The following is a 25,547-nucleotide window of genomic DNA, read 5'->3' as shown; positions in this document are numbered from 1 at the left end:
GTCCCGTTTGATCATGAGGTGCAAAAAACCCCCTGAGTTTCCAGTGGTTAGTCTTAATACTTCAGGAACACAGATTTTTTTTGTCCTTTGCTGTCTTCACAGGAACAGGGACAGACCCATCCTCTGCAGTCTCTGTCCGTCAGTCTTTTGTCACCCCGCCAACAGCCACCACATGGAGATGAGAAGCAAAGAGAAAATACTTGACATTTCCTGCTGAGCAGTTAGTTTCTGAAAGGCTCTGACTGTGCCTGGCATCTTATTAAAAGTCAGGAGACTAGAACTGTCTGATTGAGTGATTATTCAGGTTTACTGTATTTCTCCCTAACCAGGAAAACTGCATTTAAGAGCATCTGGGAAAAATAACTTCTTCACCTCTGCTCTGTATGTGCATGTACATGTACACGTGCAAAACTCTTCCCCTCCAGTAGCGGACGTGCACAGGAGGAAGTAGAGCACACACCAAGGCAGAGTTGGTACCTGGGGGAGGTGACCATCACACAAGCTGGAGCTGAAGACAAAGGAGGGCTGGGATATGTTCATCAGTTCCTTTGGCCGACAGTTGCATTTAGAGACCTTTATCAAGAGGAACTGGCAAGGCTGTACTGCTGAGGGGTGGGTGAGGGACTGGAGTCTCAATGCACTGTATTACCATCTGGAGACTGCTTCAAAGAAGAGCCGATGGCACAGGAGCTTGCAGGAAGGGTACAGGAGATACAGCTGTCACAGCACGTTCAGTTGCATCTTATACTCCAAAGCTGCCTGAGCCCTACTGCAGGAAGTATTAGGAGAAACCATGGGAAATATGAGGAGAGAGCAATAGAGAAGCTAGAAGGTCTGTACATTGGCAATCGCAGAAATGGTATCTTCATGGGCTATCCTGTAGTTCATCAACAACTGGCACAATGGCGGCAAGGTCAGGGGTCATGTTTACTTTAATTCTTCTTCCCAGGTGTGTACCAGATATGTGACACCCCCCCATCCCACCCCAGGCCCTCACAGTGCAGGCACAACTGCTGAACTGCTCTGATCCCTCAGTACATCCACTCAGGCACAGGACCACTTGGGCTCAACTTTAATGTGGGCTGTGTCCCTGCTGGGGCACTTCCTTCCATTTAGTGCCCAACCTGAAATATTGGGCAAAGGCAGGAGTCATGGTGTGGCAGTTCCTCTCCTTTCCTTTATCACAAATTTGGTAGCTCCTCCACCCCTTTCTGAGGAACCATGTGCAATTGTGGGGACAGAAGGTAAGACAAACAAGGAGGGCATGATCCAGTCCCTCCATGGCTATCATCAGGCTGTGGAAGGTGCCTTGTCTTGGCTAGTAGTGGGGGTGGGTCTCTAGGCAGGTCCCTAGGCAGCACTCTCTCTGTGGGATGGTGTCAGGATGCACCATGTACCATGTCAAGATTCTATCTTATCCTTCCAGAAAGGACTTCTCCAGACCTGTCCTGGCTTCAGGCTAATACTAACAAGCCACCCCCCTTCTGGCAGCTGTGTATGTCAGCCCACAAGACAAAATATTACATCTTCCCAGCTTCAGCTTGCTCTTTTGGCTCCCCAAATCCCCCTTTCCTACCCTGTAATGAATATAATGGGAGGTGGAGGGAATGGAGCCATGTCCGGGTCTGAGGGCCCTTGTTAGCACAGGCTGCTATAGCTCTGCATTCTCACTCGACGTGATGCTCAGCCCTTCCTTCCTCACTCTCATTTTGAGAGACTCTGTCCTTGTCTCTGCCTTCCACCAGAGCCTTTCAGCTGCCTCCCTGGCTGCAAAAGAGCCTCCATCCTAGCTCCACACACCTGGCCACAGGCAACTGCCAGTTCCTCTTTCTAGCTGGATATATGCCCCCCACTGATTACCATTCTCCTTCCCATCTTTAATTGCTTACATTCCCTCTCTCCCACCCAAGACCCATCATTTCCTGATGCCACTGTTTGTGTCACACAGGGACTTGCTGCCTACCTCAACTACAGGCAGCACTGTAGTCAGCCAAGGCTCGCTCCTCTGCAAAAGGAAATGAGGAAGTCGATTACACACAGATGCATGCACACAGAGAAGAGTGCATGTCTTTTCCCAGCCAGAGAACTAGGAACCCAGCTCCCAACCCCAGAGTAGGAAGGAATCTGCAACCCACCTGGCTGGTAGTAATCGTAGACTTTGATGCTGGCCGGTTTCAGGTTCTTCATCTGAATTACTTGTTCCAGTTGCAGAATGAAACTCTGAGATTCATCGTTGAGCTTGTGGAGGTGGCAAGAAATTAGCAGGGAAGGGGAGAAAGAAGTCATTGCATCTTCATCTTCCCTAGCTTGAATGTTTTCCTGCACTAAATCTCTCTAATCCATTAGAGATTCTGGATTTTAGAAATGGAGTATGTGTGAGGAATGCTAACCCAATGACAATGAAATTGGGCAAGCTTCCTCTGCCCATAGTTCTATAAGTGCTCTTTCCCCATGCCTAGCCCAGCCTTGGGCTTCTCACACAGCTCCTTGTCCTCTGGCCTCTTACTCTTGCTGTGCTAAACCAAATGCTTTTGTCCCCACTTACCTTCTCCAGATAAATGTAGACCACATCGGCTTTCACTTCTATTTTCTTAATGATGGTTCTGCGCTCCAGCTGGGATAGGAAACAATAACACAAGGAAATTTGTGAGCACTTTCCTTAGGGCTTCCTGACCTGAGGGACCCACTGTTGTATTGAAGGCATGATGTGGTGCTGGACTCCGTGTGGAACTGTGTCTTTCTCACACATAAGGGTTTTAGTGGTTATATCTTTAGTAGTCTCTGCTGGACATCCCTTGTGAGCATCTCAGGGATGAACTATGCTGTCCCTGCTCAGTTAGAGGAATCTCCCACCCTCGGGACAAAAGGTTGTGTGGATAATATATAGGATTGATGCGTTGGTCAGCAAACAGGCGCAGGCACCAGTAAATATTCTGGTTATCTCATCTCTCTGCCTGCTAGACTGCTCTGAAAGACCTACCGGGGGGCTGTGCAAATAATTCATCTCTCAGTTTTAGGGCTTAATTGGAAAAAAATAATCTTTTTGGCTAGAACTAGAGTCTCTCTAAGAAATCTTGTCTTAGAATTTCTGGCAAATAAATCCTGGTGTTTAGCACACCCAGCAGCACATGTTGTTCCTGGCCCAAGGCAGAATAGTGTCAGTGGGAGAAGCTGAACCACCTCTGATCTCCTGTAGCCAACCCTTGTGGGCCCTGTATGGAAATGAGAGGTTTTGGTTTAATTACAACAGCAAAGGGACCCAGCTAATTTAGTTACTTCATGGTCTGAAGTGAACAGTTCCCAACAAGAGCAAGCAGGTGGGACCCATTCATCACAGCCGTTTGTTTTTTTTTTTTAATTCCAAAGTCCTTACCAACATCCTGGATCTGGGAGCCAGGACAAATCCGGACAGCAGGGAAACCTCCACAATCACCATGTTGGATGTGACTCTGCTCCCGATGTAGCTGAAGAAGAACAAGCAGTGAGAGGGTCTGACTCTGTGAGAATAGTGCTCCCCTTCCCTCCACCACCATACCCTGTGTGCAGGACCCTGAGCCAGGCAGCCCATCCAGGACTGGGGACATGGCAGCCACTGCTCCCTCTTGCAGGAGGTAGCCAGCACTTTCCTTCCCCACCCCTCCCACCCACTAAATTCACCCTCTGTCCTGTCCACCCCAAGTGCCAGGTCCCTCCATTGCAGCCCTGAGGCTTTGCCGGCTGCTGTCCCCAAGCACAGCGGGTCTTGCTGGAGGAGGAAACAACCCTTGGGGTCACCTGGCAAGGATGCGGATGGTGAGGACATGCGCATTGGCCCGGCTACAGTTGGTCAGCTCTGTGTTGACACGCAGAGTGAAGGTTACAGCAGCCCGCAGGGGAGGCTCATGGTACCTCAGCACTGTCTGCAGGGCGAGGACCAAGAGGGGAAAAGACAGGCCAGGCATGATCTCCTGCAGGAACAGGCAGAGTCCTCCACCTCTCCTCTCTCCCATGCTTGTTCCACCACCTCACCTGAGCGAAGACGCAGCTGCTGCCGTGGACCTGCACCAGGAACTGCCCCGGGACCTCTGTCAGTGCCGCCTGCTGCACCAGCAGCCGCTTCTGGCGGTTGACTTGGAAAGCCTTCCCGAAGCCCGTCTGGGACTTCACCCTCACAAGTGCCTGGCCTGATGTGCTGAACGTCCTTGCTGCATATTTTGCTAAGGCTTGCAAGGCAACAACTGTGTCCTAGAGAGGGAGAGACAGTCACCCCTCTGAAAGCATCAGCTTTAGTGAAGCCAACTTGGAGCAGGAAGACCTCAAGAGGACTCACCCTGCCAGCCTCGGGTGCAAAAGTATATCAATCCACAGGGATCTACTTGTTACCTGGGTGGAGGCGAAGCCCCCATAGGCGTTCTGCTGCCGGATCAGCCACGCCACAATACCAGCTGTAGTTGTCATGTCACCTGCATGCACCCGTGGCTTAGAGAGGTACGCCAGGAGCACATAGGCTGTCAACTCTATGTCCACTGACTGAGTACCAGGCCAGAAGTCTGTGGAAGCTGGAGAGCTTGGCTTGGGGCTCCAGTGGATTTGTCCTCCTGGAGAAGGAAAAGGAGCATGGGGGCTATCTGGAGAGGACATAACTGGGTGTTCACAGCAAACAAAACCCAGAGTGCTTTCAGGGCTCCTTCAGCTCATTCACTGTACTCAAGCCAGGATTGCTTTCTTCAGTTTATTCTCCAGGGCTTCATCTGGTCTTAGCTTACAGATTCCTACCTCTTCCCTCAAGAGGATCTTGAAATCCTCCAGGCTGAGGAAACTCTTTCTGATAAGTCACCCTCACAGCTTGTGAAATAACTTATTGTATTTTCAGTCACACAGTGCAGTTACTGCACAAATACAAGGAATATGTACAAATATATGTCATTTTTAACCGCTCTAGCTGGGCATACATTATTCCAGATCCCAGCAGGTGAACAAGAAGCATTACTCCAACCAGCAGTCAGCACCTGATTTGATGGCCTGTTCCTCCAGTTTGTACAGCAGCTCCTGGGTTGCCTCATAGTCCCCCGCCAGGGCAAAGGCATAGGCCAGCACGGCTTCTGTGTAGATGTTGGTGATGTTGTGAACTGCCTGCTGCAGACAGCGGAGGGTAGTCTGCATCAGCTTGCCCTGCGTTGGGAGAAGAAACACATGCCAAATTCTGACAGGGGCAAAACAGGGGGCAGGGGAGCTCATTCCAGGGAGCCAGACTATGTCTTTCTGATGTAGTTCCAGGGAAACCCATTAAATTACACAGCCTCTTGAGGAAACAGGCAGTGCAGCCTCAGTGTGCACTAGGAGCCATAGCCTCCAAACACTATTGCACCATGCCAGTTTTACAGCACTGTCTCTTTTGAGGAAAGACTTTGGCTCCCTCCCAGCAGCTCCCAATCCTGTTCCTGGCCTGGAGAATGCCAGCATTATGAGCTGACATGACATATCCCATAGCGGTGCCCAAGCGTGGGAGCATACGGGAAAGCAGGAGGGAGCGGAAGCGTGCTCACCTTCAGTGGCTGACCCAGCTCCAGCAGTGCTGCAGCGACATATGCCCCCAGGGAGATTTCATCATCCATGCTGCCCTGCGAAGGGAATGCACCGTTCACTCTCTAAGTGGTGTTTGGATGGCACAGGCAGTGACTCCCCAGAAGGAAAAGCATTCCTTTTGTATTCCCCGCCCCATATGCTGCTCTCTTTAAGGCTGATTGCAGGAGTGATTTTCCAGGATCCTTTGGGATCCCACAATCTTTTGTTGTCACAATATCTGTCCAGCCATTCTCCAGATGTGCTGCCTGGCTTGGCACTCATTTACCTTTAGGGAGGAGTGAAAGAGGCTCCCTTTGATGGCAAAGCAGCCACTGGGGAGCTGGTTTTGCTCTAGCCAGTGTAGGGCATCCTGGATGTTCTTGTCGTCTACATAGATGTATTTTCTGGCTTGGCTGAAAGTCTTGACTACAAAAGCTGTCAGCCTAGGAAGAGGACGAGTTGTGAGAGAGAAACACAAAAAAGGCAAAGAGAAAGTCAAAGGCCTCCTGGTGCTTGTCCCTGAAGTTAACACTGACATAGTGGGGTGCCAAAAAAGAGTCATTTTCATACAGAAAGGCAAGCTAAAAGTGGAAATGGTCCACAGGACCCAAGTAGCTCCTCTCCCTCAGCGTGGCTCCACAAATGTACTACTCATGTACTACTGCTTTACCCAGTCATTTCACAGGTGAAAAACCTCTTACCCCTTCTGCTTTTACCTGTTGCACTTCATCTCCCCCAAATACCTAGAGACAATCTTGAATTCCCCATTTTATTTCTCCCTTCCTTTCTCCATTTCTCCCAGCCCAGACACCACAGGGTCAAGCTGGGCCAATGCAGCTCTTTCAAACTCTCCCAAGCAACACTGTCCCTGGGGAGATGATTTTTTTATTGCTCTTCCCTGATCTACCTCTAACCAATATGTACCCCTCCTGGCTGCCGGGACACCACCAGCAGTACCTGGTGTTGCCTGTGGGGCAACAGCAGGGCCACAGAGACAAAAAGGGACCTCCCACCCCCTGGGACCACATCTTTGTTGTTCCACTTTCCCAGAAACTCTGCTGCTTTGCCTCACTGCTTTTTCAAGTGGCTCAAGTCCCTCAATCTGTCTCCCTGCCAGAGAGCTCCTGGGGTCTCCATCCAAAAGAAGGAACACACATCCTATCAGCTTTCCCAGGCACATTAGCTGCTCTGGCCCAGACAGGAAAAATCAGGAGTGAGGGATATTTGCAGTGCTTACCAAGTGTTCCCTTCCTCATCCTGCTGCCCAAAAACACTGTAGGACCCATCTCTGTGCCTATAAAGAAGCTGCGTCTGGTACCCTGGGGAGCACAGTAACACAGAGGGGCCAACATTGACAGAGCAAGTGCAAGGGCAAGAGCTATTGGTAGGTTGGACACAGGGGAAGACAGAAGAGCAAGGTGGGTCTGTTGTACTTGCCATTGCGCAGGAATCCTGTGGCCCTCTCCTTGATCTCAGGGGTCAGCTGCCTTGTCTTCTCCAGGTACTGCAGCACATAGACAATGGGGGCAAACAGCACCATGTTCTGCTCCCCACAGCCGTGGGGCATCTGCACCAGGTGGTCCAGGTTCTGCAGTGCCATCCCCATGAGGTCACCTACACCAGGGTGTAAGAAACAAAGCAAGTGTAAGTATGATTTGAGGTGTTTCTCAGCCAGGCAGTGGATAATAGTGCCTTATCTCAGCACAGGACGAAAACACTGGAGAGAGGAGAAAAGAGGAGTAAATGACAGTGCAGGATGGGGAGTGGCGACTGTTTTGCCTCTTCCGAGTCTGACATCATGATGCAGGGTGACCACACTATGGAGTCCCTGAGGAACTTTCCCTTATCAGCTTTTGCAGTCTGAAGGGCTTCAACCATAACAAGTACTATTTGTAAAAGGCTATGAGCAGTTGCTCAGTGTGTGTCATACAGACAGAAAAATATAAAAGCACTTAGGGAAAGGTTGAAATGTTTCTGGTCTTTAGCCAGGCCTGTTCTACCTGGCCATATGTCAAGAATCAAAATGTCAGTAAACCAGCAGGGGTGCTAGTCAGATGGTGTGGAGGTGTCCATATGTCCTCCAGCTAGCCAGAAAAGCCTTGTATTCGGTTTCCTCCTTTGGAGCTCTGTTGCATAATATCCATGGCTACTTATGCCAGGCGTGGCTTCATACCAATTCTAGCATGGGGGCTAATAAGCCCAGTGCAGAGAAATGTATTGAATGGTAGGTATGTCTGGTCCCAGTAGCCTCTCCAAAGTGTTCTTTTGCAACTTAGTAATGCTGAGAAGGATTTCTTCTCTCCAGGAGCTTCTGTTGTAGCAGCGAAACTTAGCAGGGAGACAAGATGGTTATGAGCTTTGCTGATTTTATCTGCACAGAACTAGCCAAGGTCCCAAAGTCCAGTAAAAATAATGGCCTAGAGTCTCTGCTCCAAAGTCCTAGCTAGAAAAACAAGGATTATTCTCCTCTGCAGATTACTTTCCCCATGAAAGCCTAAGTGCTAAGCCAAAAATCTGAAAGCCTGGTGTTGGCAAACCTTGCAGAGAATAGAAACACAGCACCCTCTCTTTTGAGCAGTTTCATGTCAAATGGATCCCCTGACACCATCCCCAGGTTAAGCCTTGCTCATCAGTAACAGCAGTCAGTGAGCCCACAACAGAAATCACTTACCCGAGATTGAAATGGAAGCCCTGGCAGACCCCTTTACTACATTGTCAGGGAGGCGAAGGGACACAGGTTCTTCAGCCATGTTTCCTGGTAACGACAGGATAAAGGTGTAGCATGAAAAATCAAGCCAAATGCGTCTAACCAGAAGGACAAGACCGGCACAGATAAATGGGACACTGCGTACATCCCGCTCACAGAGACTGCTCCCTGCAGTCTGTCCCAGTCATCACACCAAGCTCCATTGCCTGGAAACTTTTCAGATTAGGAGAGACGTGAGAGCTGCTGGCCAGGCTGAGGGCTCACCAAGCTTCACAACTCAATTCACTACACTTCACAAGCCTCACAAGAATCACAGCCGGTCATCACTCAGCAGGGGGACATCCTGGAGAGACCTGCAATGCTTCAGGGACAGGGTGGGAGGGCTGGAGCAGCTCTCACTGGTGACTATCAAGCCCCAGGAATGCCCAGAAGCTGCAGTGTGGGAAGGAGACTACAGAGCAGGATTTTGCCACCTATACTCAGTGGCAAATTCCATAGGACAGCACATGTGGAAGTAATATTTCTTGTTCTTTCCTGTCTAATAGGAAGTGAAATTTCCTATGTGAAAAATCATTTGAAAACATTCTTTCATCAGACCTCCCACAGTTTCGTCCTACTCTCAGGTCTAGTTATTTCCAGCTGCAAGACCCATTCAGGCTGTCCACATACCTCCTCTCGGGCACAGAAAGGAGCTGTAAGACTTCTCCACTAACACACCTTCTGGCTGCCAGGGCAGGAACATGAACATGGGACAGGAGAAACAAGATTACACACAAAATTCCCAAACAGCAGCAAAATTTTAGAGCAAGTTCAGATCTGAATTCAGCGGTTAGTCCCCAGGCTGTCAGGAACTCCATCCTCCTCACCTTTGGCAGGTCTGCACTGAAGCTGCTTGCTTCACTGCTCAAGAGAGCAAGAGCAAGCCCAAGGGACAGGGCTCTCTGGTCAGTGAGCATATACAAAAGCTCATGTACAATGGGTGATTGAGCAGGGAAAGGTACAGGGAGAAACACAGACACGGTGTATGAATGCAGCTCAAGAAAGAGTACCACAAGAAGGGAATAGGCTTGGCTAGGTCCTGGGGGGAACAAGGCAAACTGAGCCACAGCCTTGGTATGCTAATGCTGGCCAAAAAATGAGAAGAGAAAACCATTTAGCCCAGCTCAGCCTCCCTTCCCCCAGGGGCAGGGATACTCAGAGAGAGAAGCAAGCCTGCTCTCATACTGACCCGGACCAGCAAGTGTTTGACCAGCGTATGCCTCCGCCTCATGGTAGCTGGCAAGGGCTTCCTGTCCCCACACCGTGGCATGGTGTCCAGTACCACCGTCCTCACTGTGATATTCAGAGTCCCTAGCAAATAAATTGAACAGAGCCTGTTTCTTATACCTGTGGCCAAATGAAGTCAACTTGCTTTAACTGATAGTGGTCTGAGATGCTTCAGGTGGCTGGTCTTCACAGCCTCAGTGGTTTGGCTGGTAAAGGTGAACCAGCCAGTACTGATGGCTTGTTCAGACACCCTAAGCACGAGGGAACTAGGTAATGCCTCACCAACAGTGATTTCATTGCACTACATATGACTGTAGCAACAGAAGGTCCAGCAGCCTCTTGGACCCCAGTGTCCCCTTCCCATTGCATATGAAGCACAGCACCAGCTATACAAGGTTCCCCCACCCACATCCATGCAGCCCTTTCCTCCCCAGCTGGTCCCACAGCCCTCTCTTCAAGAGTTCTCCATGCCACCCATTCTCCCTCTCTGATGAGCCTGTCTAAGAAGAGAGAACGAAAGCAGACACGATGGATCGCATGCTTGAATCACTAAGAACAAACTTTGAGATCCACAGGAGGCAAGGCTCTACCAGCTTCTCTGGACCTCCCACTCCTTCTCACTTCAGTTTTAAGGTTCCCCATCACCACTCCCATTTTTGCTGCCGTACCCAGCTGGACTGCTGTCACATTCCATGTGAAGGTCTTGGACTCCTCTGCACACAGACACTCCTTGTCCCTGCAGGTCCGGCATGGCTCCACCTGGAAGCCTGAGGATTTAGCCAGGGCCACGTGGATCTGAGGGAATGACAGATGCAGGCACGTTACTGGGCAACTCAGGAGAGATGGCTTGGCACAACACGCTCAAAAACTGGAGAGCATGGTAGGTCTGTCCCACACAGTGTTACCTGTGGCACAGGCACACACCTGTATGCACTGCTGCAGGTAGTTGAAGACAGTAGCTTTCAGCAGGAATGTCTCTCCTCGGATGACAGAATATGGCAGCATCACATCCACAAACAAGGGCTGGACCGTTCTGAGGCTCGTGGCTGGGGCAAGGCCAAATCCCCTCCCAGCCAAGCAGAACATCTTGACTTTCCACTCTGCGGCAGCAGCAGGCACTGTGACTGGGACACTCCTGCTGCCGTTGGAGCTGAGAGGAAGAGACCACTTGCATGAAGAAATTCATCCCACCCCGCTGCAATGGGGAGGGCTCATGGCCCTGGGTGAGGGAGGCTATGCAGGTCCTCATGCTCGGATCAGCCTCTGTTATATTGCCAATGACTTCTGCTCCAGTGGCTCACAGCAAGGCAGCTCTCAGCAATTTGTTCCCTAAAGCCATAAACCCTGCTGAAATGCCATCAGTAATGGCTTTATACCCTTCTCCTGAGCAAGACACTGTCCGAACATTCCAGCTCTGTACACTCAGTCAACAGCATGATGTCATTCAACAGCATGATGTTCTGGAAAGCAGCAGCACCATATCCTCCTGAGTGCTGATTCATCAGTCTTAATCTAAGCAACTGTGGCAACAAGGGCTACAAATTTAGCTGGTGCACCCACCAAATTGAGGAGTTAGTAGAGTGTACCCCAGTGTGTGAAGAGAGGATACTTGGTGTTTTGGTCTTGAAGTGTATTGTTCTTCTCTAAACCTGTGTAGACTTCAGTTCTGCACCTCAAAGTCTACCAGTCCTTCAGTTTGATGCAATACAAATGCAGGAAAGAGCCACAAAATTCACATGCAGACTTCTCATTACACCTATGGCTGGACTTTTGCACCAATGCACATCAGCCAAGACGCAATAACAAAGGGATCATCCTTCTGTCCATTTGTAAAGTCTGGCATCGCTTACCCAACAGAGAACAGATTCCAGATCCAAGTTTCAGGGAGATAGTGGTGATGTCTTCCATGGGTTGTAAATTGGGGTTGTTCCTTAGTGATTCTTTGGTCTTCTGTAGAAGGCCCCCCTAAAGGAAAGAATAAGGAGTCTCACCAGAGTGGGAGAGGTGAACCCTGCCAATGATAGACAGCCTAGCACTGGGGCAAGAGGCAAAACAAGCAGTAAGAGAGACATGGGAAGAGTCTGGCAGAGGAAAACACAAGAGAGTGAGCTGATTTGGTAGGAGAGGGAAAATAGGAAGGGAAAAGAGAGTGGCAACAGGAGAACCAGCTTGCAGTTAGCTGGTTGCAAGTTTTCCAAGACTTGGTTAGACAAAGCCCCTTGCTGACCTGGGCCAGAGTCAGTGCTAAAGAGATTAGGGACCTTCAGAGAGCCATTTCAACAAACACTTCTGTAATTCTGTGAATAACAATACTGTTTGCTTGTCTGCAGAAAACTCACAGCCCTCTGCAAGCAATGATTTAAATATCAGCAGGTGTGTGAGCCAGCTTAGTACGATTATCTAGTGCAAAATGAGACATAGAGGAAGGCAGTGACTGTCCCTGCAGCCGCAGGTGGGGACAGAAACCAGCCTGTGGCGTAGTCACTGGGCAACAGATCCTGGCCCATGCTTGGGTTTGTCTGTGCCAGGAAAGGGAATGCCATCTTTTAATGTCAGGGAACATCCATGTAGTGACATTCTTCAGAGCCCTTTTTATAGGTACTGGGTCATTCCTGCTGAGGCTGGTGGACCGGACAGCTAGGCTGTGGCAGCAGGACCCATTACTCTTCAGAGAGCCAATATCCAGCACCAGCAAACCCCAGAGATCAGAGGCTCTCCATGAGGGTCACCTCATGTCCCAAGTAGGCTGAAAGTGCAGCTCACCCATGGTCGGCTTCCTATCTGCTCGATGAAAGCACTGAGACGGCTTCTTGATTACAAGGTTTGAGAAGATTTTCAGCCCCATGTTCTGTTAGGAAAAGAAGGAGGGCAGGGGAGGCAGAAAAGCATCTGTGAGTGGGGAAGAGCGGCCACTGCTCTTCAAAATGACTCTCAAAACCATTGGGGCCAGGACAGCCTGGTGCCCAGGTGGCCCAGAGCAGCACTGGCCCAAGCAGACACAGTGCTGAGGGAGGCATGGCACAGCCTCCCCAATCTCTTCTTTCTCAGGAGGTCACTAAACCACCACCTCTCTTCTGGGCGACACTGGGATGTCTTGCTCCTCTCAACACATTTCTGGTGGCAAGGGCAGAGAGGAGAGGTGTCACTGTCCTGCCCCATCCCCTCATGCATGCTGGAGGGAATAGCTGGATGAAATCTGCTCTCTGAAGTCATACAGAGGTGTGATGGGGAGCACACCCCCCACTCAGCCCCTGGGGCTGTGACATGGGCCTGTCCACAAACACAAGAGATGTCCCTATGCTGTGAAAGAGCCTCCTAGGATGTGTCTCTATTGGTAAATAAAAGCGGACAGGGTCTGATCCCCAGGTCCAAGGCCAAATGGCACGGCCAGTCTTGTGCCCATGCTGCTTAAGGCTAGTCCTTTCTCGAGGAGATCTGCCTTAAAGACACCAAGAGATCTGCCTGGGAATAGCCCAAAACAGTGCCAGAGAGCAGGCTAACAACTAAGCCATGTCAACAATCTGTGGTCTAATGCTTGGGATCACTCCTTATCTCTCTTTTCTCTAATACTGTAGACAAACAGTACACAGCCCAGGACCTCATTCCCAAGCCCCAAAAGCTGGGTTTTGCTGGTCCAGGATCTTATCATCTTGCTTTCTGCATCTGTGGAGAGGAATACAGGTGTTCATACTCATAATGGGATTGTACGTCTCTTGAGACAGCACAGCTAGGTCAGGACAGACAGCAGGGGCTGTCTGGAGAAGGCAAGGCCTTCTCAGACTGCTTGGGGAGAAAGATATTTCAGATGCTTATAATTTCAACAGCTCTGGGAAAAGTCATGAGGTGATTACCCGGAACAGGTTAAAGATGTCAGGCTGAAAGGAATGCTGTGGCTTCCCTCGTAGCAGAGAAGACATGGACTGGGGCTGAACACAGTGATCTGAATGCTCTTCTACTTGGGCAGGGTATCCATCTCGGTAGGCAGCAGGGAACAAACCATAGACCTAGGGAAACTCACAGGCAGGTAAGAATCAGGCAAGGAGCAGATACCTCCAGATGCTTCACTCCACCCTCCCCTAGCATACATATCTGTTCCTGCCCATCTCCCTAGGCAGACCCCGCTTTCTCCTCCACACGACCTCCTCATCTGTCAGCCTCCAGCTCCCCTTGCCACAGCCCCTGCCTGCCTCCCCCAGCTCCTGTTTTTTTGCCTGGTTGCACAGACACTCACCATTTGGCTTGTCAGCTCACTCTCCGGTCTCATGAAGAACGTGTTTTCATCCACTGCCTGTACTGCACACAGGGAGCCAGGGGCTGCCTGCAGTTGGAGCTGCACTGTTGACCCTGGGTGGGCTTCTTTAGCTGGGAATCCTACCTTGACCTTGAGCAACACACCAGGAAAGGAAATATGAAAAAGAGAGAAAGAGGGGTGAGGAGGTTGACAGACAGGGGGCACAGGACAGAAATAGGGAGACCAGTTGGAGTCTTCCCTGGTCAGCCACTGGTATGAACGGAAATCACTGCTGAAGCTTTCCTGGTCCCTGGGCACTGTGCTGCAGACATCCCCTTCCTCTCTTCTCCCCAGTTCTCTCTTTGAAGGATCTGAGGGTCCCCTTCCCTCAGGTCTGCTGACTCCTGCTTGTCAACTCTCCCCCAGCCACATGAGTGAGTCTCACCTGGTTTTCAAAGCACAAGGCAACATCAAAACGGATGCTGTCAGCTGTTATCCCTCCATTGGGGAAGATGGCATACACCACTAAGGAAGGTGATGGGGTGAAGTCAGCAGTGAAGGTCAAAGGGATGGAGAAGGAACCCTTCAACACTGAGGAAGGAAAGGCAAAGTGTTTTCATTACAGCCCCACTGAGACCTCCTTCTGCCCTCCTTCTTTTTTTGCTTTATAATCCCACAATGTCAAACCAATTCCTGCTGCTGCTCTGTCTGCGCTCTCCCTCCTTTCTCTGACCCTATAGAATCATAGAATGGTTTGAGTTGGAAGGCACCTTAAAGATTATCTAGTTCCAACCCCCTTGCCATGGGCAGGGACAACTTCCACTAGACCAGGCTGCTCAAAGCGCCGTCCAACCTGGCCTTCAACACTTCCAGGGATGGAGCATCCACAGCTTCTCTGGGCAACCTGCTCCCGTGCCTCACCACCCTCATAGTGAAGAATTTCTTCCTTATATCTAATCTAAACCTACCCTCTTTCAGTTTAAAGCCATTATTCCTTGTCCTATCACTATGTGCCCTTGTAAAAGGTCCTTCTCCATCTTTCTTGTAGGCCCCGTTCAGGTACTGGAAGGCTGCTATAAGGTCTTGCCGGAGCCTTCTCTTCTCCAGGCTGAACAACCCCAGCTCTTTCAGCCTGTCTTCACAGGAGAGGTGCTTCAGCCCTCTGATCATCTTCGTGGCCCTCCTCTGGACCCGCTCCAACAGGTTCATGTCCTTGTGCTCCATCTTCCCACAGTTCCTCCCAGTCTCTCTTCCCATCATTGTTTCCCTCGTTCTGACTTTTCGGCCTCTCCCAGCTGACACAATTGCTTCCTCAGCCTTCCTCTGTCCTGTTCACTGACTGCCCAGGACCTATAGATTCAAGGAATTTAGGAAAAACTCTGGCAACTCTCACTGTCTGACCTAGAAACCCACCGGGCACAGTCGGTTCCCTTTGTCCAGCTGCCACAGACTTACTGTTCAGCTTCCCGACCTGGACGCTCCTCTGGCCCCTGACAACAATTCCAGCCTTCCCAGTGACCTGCAGGAGGGGGGACATGGGATGAGCAGACTGCTGTTTGCCACCGGAGCACAGTCACACTCACCCATGTGCATCTTGCTCTCCTAAGCAACCTTAGAAATAAACTGTGGGTCCGGCCCAACCCCAAACCTCAGGACTAGCAGATTTGCAGACATCATGGTGTGGGAGGAGAAGCTTTAACACGTGAGATTCTGGTCTGGTCTGTCCAGTTAGGACAATGGATGGGTAGTGGGTTCACTGGAGATAAGTGAGAGACAGCTAAGGTATTTCCCCTCTAGTAGGCAGGTCTCCAGACTGGACCAAAAGCCATTTCCACTGAGCAGCTGTTTGATAACCAGAGTGAAAAAGTGATCCCCCATCCAGTTTTAAAGGAAGAGTTTGACAGCAGACTCTGTACAAGACGCTTCCCGCTGCAGCCTTGGCAGAGGCTAAGGGACAATGGGCTGCAAAGGTAGAAGCCTCCTGCCATCCATGGAGGTCACTGGGGCCCCAATACCAGGATCACACTGTGGCTAGGCTGAGCTGTACTGGGTGTAGTGTTCACTCAGTTCTCCAAGAACAATTTTTTCCTGTCATCGCTCCAGGGATGACCTAAATTACACTCTCAACATTTCATTGGTTAAGATGTCTGCAACTGGTCCCATCAGTGCAACTTTTCGCCCCAGGTTCTCTGCTACCCTTACTCACATAATATGCAAAACCTATGCGGCTGGTGTCTTCTCCCAGGTCATCCCGACTGAGCGTGAAGGTCACCTGGACATTCTGCTTCAGCCCACAAGGCAGTGTTTCTGTGAGTGGGTGTATGTCCAGGAAGCTCTTGGTTGTGACGTGGAAGGGCTGCAGGTGATGGTAAGCATTTGTGTAACTGAAGTCAGTTTTTCCAGGCATGTGCGTGAGATCCTCCAGTGTGAACCTTCCCTGAGAGGGGACCAGAGACACACAGAAATCAAGAGTTTCATGCTTCAGTGCTTTGTCAGGATGTCATCAGCTTGGTTTGGGAAAGGCTTGGTGCCTTCCTGCTGGCTCTGCACAGGCAGATCTATGTAGGGAGCCCACACCTCAGCTGGCAGCAGGGCTGCAGGGCAGGAGTGGGAAGCACTGGCAGAGCTCAAGGATTCTCACTTTCCTGTGTGCAGAGGTGGGATTTACCTCCAAAGAGACTGATGAGCTGTTCCAAGCAGTTGTGTCCAGGTTGAACGATGCTATTCCACTGCCATCTGTGATGTATGTTTTGATAAACCAACGCCTCATGAACTTTATCACAAGATAAACTTTTCTGTTTTTCATACCATTTCCATAGTGATCCTGAAGCTTAATCTGGTGACAACAGGGTGAGGCAGAAAAGCCAAAGTCAGATATTTCTTACAGTGTCATACCCAAAACCTTCCTCCCTCTGACAAACACAGAGCCTCCTGTGTAGGTGGCCTTAACTTCAGTCTGGCCCCAAGAAAACAAGGGACCTATAAACAGAAAACAGAAGAAAACAGGGGACCTCCCTCATCTCTAAAGCTAAGCCGAGAGTGATTAAAACCTGTCTGCTCCAAAAGGTGTGTATGGCTAGAGCATGAGGAGCTCATCTCCTAGCCAACAGCTGAGACATCCTTACATCCCAGCATCCCTGCTGAGACATCACTCATCGCTCTCAGCAGAAGCTGGAGGTGTAAACACATGAGGGAATCTGAAATGCAGAAACTGGAGCCGCACTGTCAAGTAATGTGACACACTGCAAGGTAAAGTACTCTGTCTGAGGAACAGAAGAGATGGTTTGGGTCAGCAAAATTTACTAGACACTAAATTCCTTGGCAAATGATGGGGAGGGAAGAAGCAAGGTAAAAAAATCACCTTCCCCCTGTAGGGTACTCCAGGGATGTAATATGTATTTGGTGTCTCAAACACTGCCCTTGCAGCTGTCCTGGAGATGAGGATTTGGCTGGAGGTGTTCATCTGCACCCCTGTTGGAACACAGAGTGCAAGGAAAGCAGGATCAGTATCAGAGGTGACTACTGCACCCTAGTTTAATCTCACTTTGTTATCCCCAGCCCCTGTAAGCAGAGTGTCTCCAACTTCCTTCCCAACACCGGCACACTTCAAGGTTTGCAGGCTGTTCTTGTGGCAGCTCCTTCTTTAGTTAAGATGTCTGCAAACCCTTTGTGTCCTCATGGACCACGCTCCCAGCCACACCTCATCCGCCTGCTGCTGGCAGAGTGGCTCGCCATGGGTACAGTGAGTTCCTCGGGCAGGACCTGTGATGGTCCCAGCACCAGGTGGAGGAGAGGGGGAGGTGTGCCTGCTCTGACCCTCACACCCCCAGAATGGTCTCTCTCACCCTTGCACCTTCTCTGCTGAGCCCCTGGGTACCTGTGCCCGTCTCCAGGAGAGAGGCTTCTGCATAGAGCTTGCTGTCTTCCTTGCTGGGAGCCAGGTTGAAGACTGACGTGCTTACAGAAGCAGTGAAGCAGCCCTTGCTCATGGTCTGCAATAGGAAGTGGTAGATGTTATCTGGGGCTGGGGAGAAGGGAAGATGTCAGAACTACAAGGCATGAATCGTTGTCATAACTGTTGACTGCAACAAGTAGTAATGCAGACTCGTATATAGATAGATACGGTTCACGTTTTAAATTCTGTGGTTTTTATTTTGTATGCATGAATATGTGTAATTCATATTGTAGAAATACAAAATAAAACATGCATCACAGTTTTATCAAAGTTACAATGTTGGCAACTTTCCAGCTTTAGTAGAAAACTGAAGACTGCACTAACTGGATCACAGAGCAAATATATGAGTATTTTAATAGATCCAGCTAGAACTGCAGGATCAAGTGAAAATTCAAAGTAACGAATCATTTCCAGAACTGGAAGATTACAACTACCATAACAAGTCATAATGACAAATGATAAAGCATGAATAGTTTTCAACCATATATGTACAAGGGAAGAGCCCAGCTATGAAATACTTTGTTAGGAATGGAAAGACGTAATAAGGAAAATATAAATATATGCAACATATATAAAAGCACTGTGTGATTTGGCTATGGAATTAACCATAACTTGTTAGTGTCCTTGTGCAGCTCCAGGATAGGTTCACCTTAACATGGTAATTTTGCACCTGAGAAAGCTCTATTAATTGCTGTTTCTTACACTGCATCAATTTCTGGCAAGTTATGCTTCTTTCCAGAAGAGAACAGAACTCTCAATCTTTCTGTGAAATTCCTCTTTTCTAGTCCCTATCATTAATAAGCAAAGTTACAAAGAAGAACTTCTGGGGGTAAAGGCTTCTCAGTTCATCTGGGCAACAATAATTGCATTGATTGATTGAATAAAAAAAAAATTACTTATTTGTCTACAAACACATTACAGAGGTTGGCAAATCTTCCCTACATAGCAGTTCATTCTGTTCACTCAGCCCTTGACACAGTCCTGTGTGGTGTTCCTTCACTACCCATGTATCTTCCAGGATTTTACTCACCGGACCGCTGTATTCCCTACAGATGTCCTTGCTGGCATTTTGAGAACGCCTCCTTGCCCTCTGGCACAAAGTCACACGCATGGTCCCTTGCACTGCTTTCCCATGGCTGTACCTGCAGAGAGAACATCAGAGGAGCTGCTGAGCAGAGGCACTGTGTGTTTTGCTGAGCACATTGCTCCACACAGGTGGCCTTCCTGATGAAGGTCTTAACGCAGCTGGTAAGCAGGCAGGCGTAAAAGAAAATATAGCATATTGTGTACTTGGGGAGTGCAACAGCACAGTCCTGCATCCAGCAGAGGCAGAAACAAAGCACAGACAGGAAAGGACCCACACTCTCCGAAGCTCTCCCACTTCTGGGTGCTTGCTGTCCTGGAATTGCAGGCAGACACAGAGAGCTGACCTGAGCTGATGTATCCACGCAGCACAGAGCAGCACCCAGTAGAGATATTAGCTCAGGTGTGAAAGCAGCAGAAAGCTGTATCCCTGGAGACAGCAAGAGCAAGTGCATGGTATGGCAGTAAAAGAGCTACAGAGTGACCTCAGGCCTGCCTCACTATGGGCCTGTATCATGATCTGGACTCTTGTTTCCATCACCAGACTTGCTCTGCTGTTTTTTGCAAGGTACAGCAGAAGCATGCCCTTGTCAGTGCAGACATTTCCCCTGCCTACCTTGCTGCCTTTCCCTGCTGTGACTCCTCTCTGGCTTTCCCTTTGGAGCAATGCTCCTGACAGTATCAGTAACAGGAAGACGTCTATGACCCATCCTAGGGATGCAGAGTGCTGTACTGTTTTCTATTAGAGCTTCACATGTTCTAATTTTAAACGTCCCAATCAATGAGAAATGATGTCAGACCAGCAGCAAAGAGACACCAGAAGTCTCCAGACAAGCCAGCCCCAAATAAAAATGAGCTCACCCCCTTTACCTGTCAACAAAGTTCTTTCCAGATCATTCTCCTTCCTCCTTTGTGCTTATACCATCTGAGGTCATGCCTTCCTTCACACGGTCATCTGCTCAGTTTTTGCTAATGATGACATAGAGAAACCCACCTGCTGCTTCTAAGAAGGTAATAAGTTCAGCAGCAGGTAAGTGAGAAGGAACAGCATAACCTTCTAAAGAAACACCACTTCCTGCTCCTTTACCTCAGCAGATCAGTCCCATATCAGATACGCATGTTTCCCCACGTAAGGTCTTTCAAGGCTGGACACACACAGCTTCCAGAGCAGGGTATCAGTTGCCTAGAACAAGTCTCCCTGTAGCTGGATGTTCTCTCCCAAGTGTGGCTCGTGTGCCTCTTCCCCAAGGAAGAACCCATCAGTTTGACTCATACTATTTGGGATTCTGCGAAAGGAATGACTGTGTATGGCCCTTCTTGAGCCACTTCTCCTTGACGGATTCAAGAGATAGATAGGAGAAATATAGAAGGAGACATAAAGTTTTGATGAGCTCTTTCCTTTCCCCTGAACATCCTCGTTACCTGCCACACACACGCAGTGGGAAAGTTTTATCTGAAGCATAAATCTGAGCTGGTCCCTCGAAGAAAACATCAAACTTTTGCAACACTGGGACAAAAACCACAGAGTTAGTTACTCCATCAAAGGCAACAGACTACCTAGACATGGGATCACGAAAGGGAGGAGTGTGTTCATGTAAGGCTGGAGTCCCATGAAGGAACATGTTCATGAGGTAAAAGCTAGGACTAATTAAAAACAGGGAAACCAAAGAAAGAATCCCCTTTTTTCCCCGCAACATATGAACAGTCTCACAGAGGTCTTTAGTGTATTCTCACTCTGTGCCAGCCTAGTTGTTAGCAGATACCTTCTCCAGGAATCTCCAGCACAACCTCTCTTGTGTTCATTTCTGATATTGCCCACTCTATAGATTTGTGTTTAATCCTAAGTCTCACACAGTAAATCTTAGTTTACAATGTTTGGCTATATATTGTTATACAGACAGAAACAAGCAACTTCTTCCATCCCATTCTTTGTTCTCCGTACTCCATCTTACCGCGTTCCTCCACTTTAAAGGTACTGGACACTTTTGGGTTCACCACACTGATGGTGTAAGTCCCCAGAGAGAGCTCAGCAGCTAACTGGAAAGAGAGATCTGCAATGCCCTGTTTTGGGCTCACATCCAGCCACTGGCCAATACGGTTTTGGTTTGGGTCCTGCAGTTCGAGGGAAACAAAGAAGAGGCAGTCATCAGCAACACCTGCTATTCTCTACCCAGAGCCCACTGGATGCAAAGGTGTTTCAGAGATTTCAGAGGCTTTCACAGGTACCTGCTGTTTTTTTCCCCAGATGGTGCTGAAGTGACCTGAGTGCTGGAGCACCAACAGAGGTGAACCCAACCCACCCAGGGCTACTCTACTCTGTACTGCCATTGAAAAAGAAGGTATGAAAGGTCCTGACATTTAGACTCTCCAGTCTTACATAAAGATGATCTGTAAGAGTTAGCTAAAGCCTGACTAGTGTTCCTGAATGTAGAAATGGATGGAAGCTGAACCATTTGGATTGTCAATGCTTGTTAACAAGAAGCATGTGGACAGAGTATGCATGTGCATGTGTATGCACAGACCCTAAGAAAAGTAACGCAACTCAGTAAGACAGCAGCCTAGGTATTATCCATACTGAAGTATCTTTCCTCATAACACCTGAGGAGTCTGAAACACCCACCTGGACTTCCACCACGGAGTACTGCAAGGCAAACAGATAGCAATGTCAGAAACTGGCATGACATAGCAACCTGCTTATAAACTTATCTTACCCACATAGCTGGTGTGCTGTGACAACACTGCCAGGCCCAAACATTACAATACAAGGAGCTTGATCCTACTGAAACCAGGAGAATGGCTTTGAAATAGTAAGGAAAATATGTAACATAAAAATCTGTGCTATTCTTTGGATTTGCTTTTTGATCCCTGAATTTTTAAGATGCACTTTGACAGATACTATACAACTGTGAAAGCTAGAATCTACTATATTAAAAAAGAGAAAAGTAGAGGTAGTCAAAAATACTATCATCCCAAGTTCACAAATATTAAAAGGCATCAGTTTTGTAGCATAATCCTAGGCCCTCACGAATAGCCCAAAAAAGAGGAAATGAAGAAGGCAATAAAGAAGCCAGAAGGATCTCTCCCTTTATTTCAGTCTAGAGGGATTTGATTCAACTCTCTGCTCACGTGTGCCCTTCAGTATTTATCTGTCATGGCACGAATTCCTGTTGGCTCTCCTTAAATTGCTTGAGGACAGAGGAATGTGAAATAGCTATAGCTGCTGGCTGCAGGTATAATTGCTTGAGGACAGAGGAATGTGAAATAGCTATAGCTGCTGGCTGCAGGTATAATTGCTTGCCGTAGAAAGATGCTACTCTCACAGTTCCCTGGCTAGCACATATGTAAGTCTCTGGCAACTACTCACTCCCTTGACATGGGGAGAATGAGCTGCTGCCAGCAGCAAGTCAGTATAATTTGGTACTGTTTTCTCTCTTTTCTTTCTTTATGATTATTTCATGCATATCCTTTCTCATATCAACTAATTTTTCTTAAAGTCTTGCAGATGCATCACAGCTTGCTTCAGACTCTCCTGCTGCCCTTAGGTGCAACAGACTCCACAAAGCACTGAGCTTTCCAGAACTGTGGAAGGGGAGCTTTGGGTCTGGCCGAGTCTGTACACAACTTGTCTGGTAATTGTGCCCATGGCCAGCAGCCTGCGAATGTCCCCAGTAGCCCTGCCTGTTTTTTTGGCGGAGGACAGGGGCAGGTGCACGCAGCTCCTGGGCTGCCGTATATTAATTCAGCTAGCAGGGAGCACTGGCACACTCCCCAAATGCCATCAGCAGCACCAACCCTCCCACCGGCCAGCAGCCATCCTGTGAGGGCGACAGCACAGCCGTCAGCAAACAGGGGTTGCTGTTCCAATTTAGTTTAGTAGAGGGTTAGCATCAGCCGCCCTGGGTGCTGCAGACATTGGGACTGTCTCAGCCTCCACAGCATGGGGCTGGCAGAGGAGGCAGAATTGACAGAAGGAGCCCAGAGACTTCCTCGCCTCTGCTTAAATGGGTTTTACCTTGCTGTTAACGGGAGCAAAATCTTCGGTCAACGTCACGATCCGGAATTTCACTGAAAGGAGAAAATGGAGAAGAGCACATTATAGAGACAGAGTGCATTTGGGAATGGCCTTGCCCTGCACTTGCCTCACCCCTAAATCACAGCTCCCCGCACAGCCCTACCAGCAGCCCCACACCTGCCCGGCAGCTCCCCTTACCCCTTGCTCAGCCCTGCTCACCGCCTCTTCCCCCCAAACACGTGGCAGCAGCACAGCAGCTGGCCTCATAATTTAGGGTCTTTCCCACAGGCTACACCCAGAGTTACCCTTACGTTTCCTTGTCTGCAGTGTGAGCAGAGCAGTCCTACCTGGCCCTGGCCAAGAAGACCACATTCAGGTCTGCTCACTGTTCCGAGCCATCTCTGCTCCTAGAGTGTGTGAGACCAACCCATCCAGTCCCCTCCCACCCCTAAAACATGGTGCATGGATACGTCACTCCAGAAGACAGCAGGTAGCTTCCCCCTCCATTCCCATGGAGGCTGCATGGCACAAAGCACTTGGCATGCCACTCACGGGAAATTGGGAACAAAGTCCAGGCAGGTCAAGGCAGGGGAACTGCCAGGGTGCTCCGTGCAGTGCTCACCTGCCTGTCCTGGGTTATAGACGGGTTTATCCATCTGGATGAAGGTTCCTGTGCCAGCCCTGCGGATCAGGACTTGCTTCTCTTCATTTGCACTGAAGTAGTGGCCATTGGAGATGCGCAGGTGGACAGTGGCCACCTCCTGGCTGCCTGCAGGTTGGGGGACCTAGGACACAAAAGAGGAGCCACCAGGTTAGCAGGCAGTAGGAGAAGACAAGATGCCATCAGAGCAGTGCTCTTCTCCATGCTCCTCCTGCACTCCTCTTCTCCATCTTACTCTGAAGGTCAGCACAGGGTGTCCCCTTCGTGCCTGAGGGCTATGTCTATAGAGGCACAGGGGACAATGCCTTTGCACTTGGGACAGATCTTGGACAAGAGGAAAAGGGAGCCTGTTCTGGCACAGAAACTGTGTCTGCCCCTTCACAGGGCCACTGATAAAGCCTGAATGGAGAAGACTTAACCCAAGGGAAAAAAAGATCTATGTTGATAAGAAAGCTGTTTCCTAGGATGTGCGGGTCACAGAGGCTGAAATCCACTCTAATTCATCAGTGAAAACAAAGAAACTAAGGTTCATGAGTTTGGCAGATCAGGACTTGTGCTGATCTTGTGTGCACACCCTCCCATTTCTTTCCTAGGCCTCCAGCACATTTTCCAGCCCTTAAAGAGAAGCTTGGAGGGAAGCAGACATGATGGGAGGATGTCTGAGATGAAAGGTGTGGCTCTTCCTGCATCACGATTCACAAATCACACCCTGTGACAGTGCTTCCTTCTAGGAGGAGAGGATGAGCTGCACAGCTGCCATTTGGGTGTTTCTAAGTGCCTCCATCCTCCTCAGTCCTTTGGTGCCGGCCAGGCAGCCTTCCCTTGGTGTGCCACCAGGGTGGATTGTGAGATATCCAGCAGGAACAGTACCATGCAGACAGACAAAGGCAGGGAGCAAAGACACCAGGCTCCCACTAAACACTCTCCCTGACATTGTATTCACTCCTTTCCATGCCCTCTCTCCTCCCGTCATCCCCATTCTCCGTTTCTCTGGTGAGAGGAATCATGAGCCAAATGCTGGGAGCTCCAGCTAGAGGTCCCTGCCAAGAATGATCCAGACCTGAAATTTGGAGCACTCGAAGATCCAGTTGTTCCGGACGACCTTGCGGTAGAGGCTGAGGTTGCCAGATGGATGCACAAGAGTTAAGGCCACACGAATAGGCTTCTCCACCCCACGGAGGTCCAAGCACACCCTCTGGGAAGAGGGGTAAGGCAGTGCAGCTGGAATGATGATCAGGTACCTCCTGCAGTGGGGAAACAAGACATCACATGCTGGGAGTAGTCTCACCCTCTCGTGGCACTCATACTCTATGGTTTGAGGAAGCAGGAGGGTTTACCACTTCTCTGGGGGCAGGACGTGCTGCTTTGCTGGAGTGAGAGGGACAGATTAACAATGAGAGTGTGTTAAAACCTCTCACAGGGTGATGGAAGGTATACAGTTAATTTCAGATAAATACAAGAGAAATGTTTTCAGGTGACCTCAGGTCACACTGGTGTGTACATGGTTTTGGAGGACGCTACAGTAGTGCAGAGAAACATATACAGTAGAGACCATGTCTGCTTCTGCAAAGGGAACCATTCTTAGGTGTTCCCAGTACACATGGAAAACGCAGCAGTCCAGCTCCTCAACAGAAAAGGATTCGCCCTTCGTGCTTTGAGATGGCTCCTCAACTACCTTGGCAGCAGACTAGTTCCTGCTTAATCATCCCCAGCCCTGCAGCCCTTTACGTTTGCCCTTCACTTTACCCTACACCTTTCCCTTCAGCGTGCCTCAGACTGCAGTGCCTCACTCTTCTTGTTCCCACCGCCAGTTCTCACCTAGTTCTTGTACTGCAGCGATACCCATGAGAGAGGTTCCTACCTTCCGGAGAATCCTGTGTTCATAACAAGGCTTGTGGTGTGCTGCACACCACTCCATGTCTATCCCTTCCAGGAGATGACTTGCAGGGTCCCACACTCTCTCTCTGCTCTCCTGGCCCCTCCCTCAGCATCACAACTATCAATCACCAGATTTTTAAATGACACTTACGGTTGTGCCACTATCCCCAGGGTGTAGAGCAGGCAGCTCAGGAGGAAGGGAGTCCACAT

The 25,547-nt window shown here is 49.5% G+C and overlaps 1 protein-coding gene across 1 annotated transcript; it reads right to left on the bottom strand.

Annotated features, from left to right (window-relative positions):
- Positions 1-1,964: 1,964 nt before the first annotated feature.
- On the bottom strand, positions 1,965-25,547 carry LOC309588994 (alpha-2-macroglobulin-like protein 1; the record flags this gene model as incomplete). The annotated part of the gene is made up of 35 exons (XM_082308829.1): positions 1,965-2,005; positions 2,136-2,238; positions 2,546-2,614; positions 3,374-3,464; positions 3,775-3,899; positions 4,009-4,224; positions 4,363-4,577; positions 4,989-5,151; positions 5,526-5,600; positions 5,831-5,987; positions 6,782-6,863; positions 6,982-7,158; positions 8,216-8,299; positions 8,921-8,975; positions 9,480-9,601; positions 10,186-10,312; positions 10,442-10,667; positions 11,368-11,482; positions 12,281-12,365; positions 13,369-13,521; positions 13,749-13,898; positions 14,194-14,339; positions 15,204-15,267; positions 15,955-16,185; positions 16,417-16,584; positions 17,110-17,219; positions 17,626-17,740; positions 18,734-18,845; positions 20,209-20,293; positions 20,739-20,898; positions 21,407-21,427; positions 22,799-22,851; positions 23,421-23,583; positions 24,520-24,703; positions 25,489-25,547. 35 exons carry the CDS (start codon positions 25,545-25,547, stop codon positions 1,965-1,967), a joined length of 4,302 nt encoding a protein of 1,433 aa, XP_082164955.1.

The sequence above is a fragment of the Platalea leucorodia genome, assembly GCF_965183815.1.
Source record: "Platalea leucorodia genome assembly, chromosome: 4".
NCBI lineage: Eukaryota > Metazoa > Chordata > Aves > Pelecaniformes > Threskiornithidae > Platalea > Platalea leucorodia.
This window is presented reverse-complemented; position numbering and strand designations above follow the sequence as displayed.